Source organism: Odontomachus brunneus, unplaced genomic scaffold (genome assembly GCF_010583005.1).
Source record: "Odontomachus brunneus isolate Ranch 3 - 2012 unplaced genomic scaffold, Obru_v1 Obru_scaffold_280, whole genome shotgun sequence".
NCBI classification, from domain to species: Eukaryota; Metazoa; Arthropoda; class Insecta; order Hymenoptera; family Formicidae; genus Odontomachus; species Odontomachus brunneus.
The window spans coordinates 45943-54305 of NW_022639730.1; the positions used below are offsets into that span (position 1 = coordinate 45943).

Here is an 8363-nt window from a genome sequence, read left to right on the forward strand (position 1 = left end):
GAGAGTAGAGAGAGATACTGACGAGTATAGAGGCGTACGTTACATGTCTCAAGTGAGAGACAGCTGACTCGGGAGTAATAAGAGTGTTTCGCATTATAATAACATTAACCTACTCGGTAAAGGATTAGTTAAAACGTATCTATGTGAAGTGTAATAGAACGTGATCGGAAACTGTAAGAAAACAAGTTCAATAATATATTTTTATTATAAAAACTCCTCAAGGTTATAAGACTCCCTTATTATCCTAACCGTTTGCACGTTCGCACCGGAATCCCAATTACCGGTTGTGCTTACCCTAATTGAGGGCACAACAGCTCTTTGGTGATTTGAGTCGGAGTAGGGGTGGGTTTGATCAATGTAGGTGGAAGCCGAGGAAAAGAAGACCAATGTACGTTCGGTATAGCTATTTATTACGGCGATACAATACACTGCAAGTGTCCGACACGGTCTCTCGCTGGTTTCGATACGCTCTCACGATATATTCTCCTAGTGGGAGATTTCCTCGCGTTCCGCGCGACCACTCTGCATGCGGTAGGTTTCGAGCGACAATTTCGTGAAAATGACGACAAACAAGAAACGAATGGGAGGTCTTACAATGAGTCGGACTCCTCCTCGCCGGTCCTCCGGGTCGATCGCTTCGCCTGTCGCTCGTCGTCGCCGTTGCCCTCCTGTCGCTCCGCGAGGTCTCCGGGCTTGCTCCGGACCGAAGGTCGATCACGTGTGGGGGAGATCTTTCGCTCGTATGAAGTCGCCCTCGCTACACCACGCCGATGAGAGTACGGCACACCGTAACTAGTATTGTCGCGTCCGCTCACAAAGCGAGAATTCCGGCAAAAATCGAGATTAGCGGTAAACGATAATAGAATGTGTTTTCTTCCGAATCGCTCGTAGACAAGTCTCTTTAACCCGCCTTGTTCTCGCTTTTTCTCTCCTCGGCGAGCCTTCCTCTCTCTCTCTCTCTCTCTCTCTCTCTCTCTCTCTCTTTGGCTTGTCTCGCTGGGATCTCCGTATTTCCGGGCCACCTGTGTTGTTGACAGCTGTTGAGAGTCGTCTTGCCTCTCTGTCCCGCGTCTAGCAGCGTGCTGTAAACAAAGATCGCCAGCGGCAGCCGAAATCGGAACGATAACACGTTCTTGTATACGAGAGTTAAAGTACCGTTGCACGTACCATTTAAACGGCGACTTTCCTTGATGCTGATGACGTTTCTCCTTTCTTCTGGTTCCCTCGGTGTCCTGTGGTCTCCGCCCTTCGGCGTCGGCGAGGAGAGTTGGGGGCACATTATCGTAGGGCGCGATGACCATCCCATTTGCGGAACCGCATATGCCTCGCTAATTAACCCCCCTCTACGCTTGACCTGTATGATCGCGGAACCTGTCGCTTGTACTCGCCAAAACTTATTTGGGAAACGCTATGCACCCCCTTCCCCTTTTTCCGGTATGCACGAAATCACACGAACGGAGCTCTTTTGCCCTTGTGACGGGCGCCCTATGGCTGCCACGTCACAATACTCAGACATTAAATCGACTCTGGTCATTAGCAAGCAGTGCAATAAGCTTCTCATTCGTCCCTTTAATAACGCAAAACATCTTTCAACAACTACTCTTGCAGATGATAGACGAAAATTGTAATGATTTTGTGTAGCAGTCAGATGTCCGTTATTTTTAAACGGCACTAAGAGATGTTCGTGTAATGCATATGCTGCATCTCCCACTAAATGACTGTTAGAGGGAAATTTGTCTTCATGATTTAAATATGCAACTACTTCGGATTGCCTAAAAACTCTTTGATCATGGACGGAGCCCGGATGACTAACATAACAATGTGTAATTAACGTTCTATCATCGTACACCACCTTTAATAAGAAAATTGTAGGTAAAATAAGAAATAAAGTTGATATATGCAGGCTGAAATTATTGTTATAAATATTTTAGTAATAATTCTTACTTGCAGTTGAATGGAATGATATCCTTTTCGATTTATGTAATCTGTTGGATTTTGTTTTGGTGCTTCGATTTTAATGTGAGTGCCATCTATAGCACCAATTATCTTAGGAAATCCACTAGCGCGTTCAAAATTGTGCATTATAATCTGTGCGCGATCATCTGAAGGCCAACAAATATATTGCTGAGCAATTCTCAATAGAGCATGTGTTACTCTTCTGACTGCTCTTAGTGCTGTAGCCTTACTTACATTAAATCTATCACAAATTGACCTGCAAACAAACACAACCATTGACAATAAATCACATATATTAAATTTCTAATGTATACATTAGATATACCTGTATGAATCCATTGTAGCCATCTTCCATAAAGCAATCATTAATTGTTGATCAGGTGGAATTGTACTGCATCTTTTTATTTTTCTTACTAGATCATTACTAATAATGCTTAGAATGTATTCAAAAGTTGTGCTCTGCAATCTGAAAACAAACTTACATTAATAATAACTGCAATCGTAAAACAGATAAATAAATATGAACATTATAAAATCATGCAATAAATATATTTATAAAACACTAAAATTTTTTGTATATGTAAAAACAAACTGAAAGTATAAAAAACCTGATATCTAAAATGGCTTTTAAATTCTACAGCCGTATAACACGAAACAACTAATTGCGTATAATTTTCTATACGAGGGCGTAAAATACGTTTCCCTTTCTCTTTCAATATTTCGTACATTTCTTCTTCGGAACTGGAACTGCTTTCGTTAGAAGAATCCTGTAATATTTGCACAGTAGATGCTACTATAATTTCCGCCATTTTTGTAATACTACGACTGACCGCGATGCTCGTAACTCATTCCACTAATCACAACGCTCACGTTAGTGGAACGGGTGATCACGACGTTGCGAGCGTGAGCGTCGCGGGCGTTAAATGGAACGCACCCAAGGACAACCTTTACCCAAGGGAGCTCAGTATCAGAGTTCTCAGCCCTGATGATGCAAACTGCAACGTTTGCGAAACGTCGGCACATCGCTGATTCAAGACACGGCTCCATTCCGGAAACTATATCTAAACTATGCTGTTGTATGAAACTTGTATTGTTGTGAGTTGAAAATCTTTGTCAGAGATGTCAACAAGGAAATGGCGCCAATGACGCGGTTTGACGGTAACTACATTGACAGCTAGAGCCATCTATGGGCAAATTCCGGTTTTATATTTACAGACCTGGTATATTTGCTAATTCCCCTCGATACTGGGAGACCGTTTTATCAGGTGCTGAGATTGTTTTCAGTTTGTCTAAAAGGCCAGTTACCAGTGTCATAATAATTTCCTTCTATGATTCGATATGCGTCACCTTCCAGTTTATTAATTATAAGTTGTACTAACTGTGGTTCCTGTGAAGGAGGTAATAAATCCCGTGCTCGTTCGCGAATTGAAACACCGATATCTTATATCCGTCATAATTCAGTATATTCGGTAATACGTCTTTGATTTTTAAATTTATTTGCGGTACAGTCGTTGGCGTTTGAGTCGCTTCAAGGAAGAGTGATGGTGACAGAGGGGGCTCGTTTACGCGTTGTTCTAAATTTTCAAATTTTTCCGGCAAGTTTTTGAGAGGTATTATATCAGACTGTAATTATTTTAAAGTTTGTGTTATAATTTCTAATTCGTCCGAACTTGTTCGTTGTTGATTGAATTCTTCCCTTTCACGACGAAGGGCATTTGCTTGTTCCCGTATCATTTTTTCTCTCTCGTCTAATTGTTTATACAATAATTCCGCCTCTGCCGGCGTTAATAAAGCATCCTGATTCGTGGTAGAAGCACTAATAGTTGCAATAGTTTTTTGAGCTTGAGACTGAATTATGTGACATTTCCAAAAGAAATCACAAGAATCTCTAAGATCAATAAAATCAATCGTTCGCTTTTACAAGATCCCAGTTCTGACACCAAAAATATATCCCCTGTTACGTCCACGATAAATAACTATATAGGAAAATTTGAAAGTAGTGAAATCAGTGACCTACGTGGACGGTCAACAGAGTGATGACTCCGCTTTTGGGTCACTCTGCTTTTCATCGAGTTTACCCTGGGTCTCCGGAGTCTGGCAAAACAATCGATGAATCTGGCGAGAAATCAGCGCTGCTCGTTCTCCTGGCTCGGTCTCGGATGTTTCGGCGCTACGCGGGATGATGCGGCCCGCAATTCCGAATTTCAATTTCGCAACGTTTGAAAAATGAAGGGTAGGCAAAAGTAATTGCAACACAATTGGATTTTACGACTAATATATTCCAAATAAGTACACGAGAATTACCAGAGACTAATTATAAGAAGAAATAATCGCCTTCTTAACAAATGCGCGCGTTTTTATATGTCACTTTGTCGCTGAGAGTCGTTTCCTGATTGGCTGATGGAGTCATGGAGATGGAAGAGATTCATCCCATCGGTATAATGTCACCGCGTCGATCCTGAGTGGTGTTTGGATTCAGTTTTCATGTTCCTGTTTATGTTAGCAGCGGGACGCCTTATCGCATTGAGTGATTACGGTTTCTCTTGTCTACAGTTGATCCATCGATTTTAAGACTTTCTAACGACACGCAGTGTTCAGCGTTATAATTTTAATTATAATATTTAACGTGCGCGAATATACATATGCGTACGTACTTACGTCTAGTAACATAGGTATAAAATATCTAGTGATGTCTGAAATCAGACAAGTCGGCCTCCAATCTATATTAATATATTATTAATGTTTCAAAATAAGGGCTATCGCACACAAATTGACATAACTGTATATGCATAGCATAAGACCGTATGTACCAATGAGCATCGAGTATTAAGTCGCCATATTGGTGTTCGATGCTTAATATTCGATGCTCATTGGTCCATACGATCTAAGTCCGGACGTTAGGGCTATCGCACACAAATTGACATAACTGTATATGCATAGCATAAGACCGTATGTACCAATGAGCATCGAGTATTAAGTCGCCATATTGGTGTTCGATGCTTAATATTCGATGCTCATTGGTCCATACGATCTAAGTCCGGACGTTAGGGCTATCGCACACAAATTGACATAACTGTATATGCATAGCATAAGACCGTATGTACCAATGAGCATCGAGTATTAAGTCGCCATATTGGTGTTCGATGCTTAATATTCGATGCTCATTGGTCCATACGATCTAAGTCCGGACGTTAGGGCTATCGCACACAAATTGACATAACTGCATATGCATAGTATAAGATCGTATGGACCAATGAGCATCGAATATTAAGCATCGAACACCAGTACGACTTAATACTCGATGCTCATTGGTACATGCGGTCTTATGCTATGCATATGCAGTTATGTCAATTTGTGTGCGATAGCCCTTACATTTGCATCGGTTTGTTGTGTCCAATCGTAACGTAGTCAATCGGGACGCTCCCGTTCCAGTGCAGTGCTAGTGTAGTTCTAGTGCAGAGCGAAAGAACAGACCTTTTATTGCCTGTAGCCTGGCATTGTGCAAGGGCCTTAAGAGAAGAGACTGTGACTTTTATAATTTTATATAATAACGTAATTTAAATTAAATATTTATAATCTCTTATTATAACAAATGATATGCCATGCGAAAATATTCTGAATCAATTAGCAGATTACGGTAAATTTATTTCTTCTTGTACTGAACGGTCAATATACGTACAAAATATAGTCTTTAAAATAATATTGAATGACGTTTATATATCTGAACTTGATGACATCTTTTATATTGGAATTAATTAAGAATACTTTATACATTATCGAAACATTTTAATTATTTGTTTAGTGAATCTAGGGTTAGAATGGGGAATAAAACAATTTAAATCAGTGTGTCCTCCTAACATAAAAAGACCAAAGAGAAAATGTATCAAGTCAGAACTGGAAAAAGCTGAAGAAGATGTCAATATTGATCCGTCATGCACGGAGAAACGGTCGTACATACCACCCACGCAAATTTGCCCCAAAATAATATCTTGTTGTTATATAAAAATGCAGGTAGAACAAAGAATCAGGTACATTAATGTATTGAGTGAGTGTATTAAATAGAATTAAATCGTGATTATTATTACAGGATCCCTATGCTCTTCCTTGTTGTGAACCAGAAAAGTTAAAATTGTCAACATGCCTCCCTAAATGTTATCTCCGACAACCACGAAAACCAGATTGCTTTTGAGATCTCTGCAAAAAAGAAAGTACTACTAGACACAATTACTGTCGCGATAGATACTTTCTCACAATAGCTAAAAACCTTGCGTATAAATATTAATTTCATTGTGGAAAAAGAATGTAAAAAATTATTAATGGTCATTAATCGCATTTTCTAATATATCCTACCCACTAAACATGAAACTTTCAGGCGATGTTACATTCGAGAAGAATATATTTAATATAAAACGTTTCGTAATAAATGTTAATGCAATTTCGCATAAAAGTTTTGATAAAACGTTTTATTTCTAACGTCAACGAAACGTTGTGAGAATATTACATTTCGATACTTAAAAAGACTATTTGTAATGTTTTAAATGAAACATTACGAGACTATTTGTAATGTTTTAAATGAAACGTTACGAGTTCAAGTAACATCCATAACCGTGTTAACGTTTCATATTAAACATTTTACAACGTTTGGAGCACATTTTATTTGTAACATGTCATTAGTAATATTTCAAAATGTTAACTGAACGTTATACAAAACGTTATACGAAACGTTTAGAAGACAATTATATAACGTTACATGTACACTTGTCATGTAAAACTTTCATTTTGGAGCATTAAGAAACGTTTTAATAACGTTACATATCTGATGTTACTAAAATGGTCATTGCATGACGTCGTACAAGTGTTGCATATACAGGGTATCTCAGAACAATCTACGAAGCTCTCGTGAGAAGATAGAACGGTTTAAATAAATATAAAAATCCTATACCGTTTTGCGATATTCTTAATAATAACCGAGAAATTAATTACGAGAGATTAAAGAAAAGTGTGCGCTGAATGGTAAAGGATGGACCGCTCGAGTTACAGCGCAGCCCACTAATAAAGGGGAGCGGTGCACTTGGACACGGTGCATTTGGACACAGCCAATCACAGCACCGTGTGATTAGAGACATTTGTAGAGTCCCTTGGAACAGCGACTTGTGATTGGACCGTGTCCAATTGCCCCGTGTCCAACTGATATACACCCCTAATAAAGCGCGCGGATGTCGCGCGTGGCGATTGGAAGACGATCTACTGCCTATACTTATACCACTGTGCTTCTATATCTCGCCACAGCGCGGTATGGCAAGACGTAGGAGCGCAGCGGTATAAGTGTAGCCAGTGGTGTGTTGTCTTCCAATCGCCACACGCGACATCTGCGCGCTATATTACTGGGCTGCGCTGTGACTCGAGCGGTCCGTCCTCTACTATTCAGCACACGCTTTTTCTTAATCTTTCATAATTAATTTCTCAGTTATTATTAAGAATATCGCAAAACGGTATAGGACTTTTATATTTATTTTAACCCGCTCTACGTTCTCACGAAAGTTTTGTAGATTGTTCTGAGACACCCTGCATAACGTTTCACGCTAACAATTGAAAGGTACCCAGTCCAGACAGCACAAAACATTTATGATAAAGATATTTATGCCAAATTATTTTTTTTAAATATTATATAAATATTTTATAAATATTTTAAATACATAAAGGAAAAAAGGTATATAAAGGTACATAAAATCAAAATTTTTATTCAAAATATTATTAAAATATAGACTAAATATTTTACACAATATCTATGATAAAGAAAAATAAAAATTTGTAGTAATATTTTGTAAATATTTCTATTTACAAATATTATACATGAAAGAAATAATTGTAATTATTCATAACTATTAAATTAATGGAAAAATAAGAAAATCGAAATTTAAATTGGTAATGTACACACACACACACACACACACACACACATATAATTTATAGGTATAGCTTCCGGAATGGAGCCGTGTCTTGAATCAGCGATGTGCCGACATTTCGCAAACGTTGCAGTTTGCATCATCAGGGCTGAGAACTCTGATACTGATATATACAGGGTGTTCATTAAGTCGCGGACCGGTCTAATATCTTTTGAAAAAATAAAAATTTCGAAAATCGCTGAAACACGTCAAACGATTTTTCAAAAAATTTATCTTTTGCGGGGGGTTGCAACTCCCCAACCCCAAGGGGGTACGGGGGGCGCGAGGGAGGAATAAATTCTTAATCGGGAAGGGGAGTCGAGTGGGGGCTCGTTTGAAAGGTCTTTTCGAGACGAAATCAAAATACTATGCATAGAGGGCGCTGTGATAATTTTTCGCAAAAATATTTGATTTTTAAGATTTTTAATACCACCGGCATTTGCGTTACCCAATGTACACCAC

The 8363-nt window shown here is 38.9% G+C and overlaps 1 protein-coding gene across 1 annotated transcript; it reads right to left on the reverse strand.

Annotated features, from left to right (window-relative positions):
- Window positions 1-1639: 1639 nt before the first annotated feature.
- Window positions 1640-2765, reverse strand: LOC116853136 (putative nuclease HARBI1). The gene is made up of 4 exons (XM_032834029.1): window positions 2683-2765; window positions 2282-2422; window positions 1945-2134; window positions 1640-1718 (listed from the first exon to the last, which is right to left on the reverse strand). The coding sequence occupies exons 1-4, from the start codon at window positions 2763-2765 to the stop codon at window positions 1662-1664; spliced, it is 471 nt and encodes a 156-aa protein (XP_032689920.1). The 3' UTR covers window positions 1640-1661.
- Between the last annotated feature and the right edge of the window lie 5598 nt (window positions 2766-8363).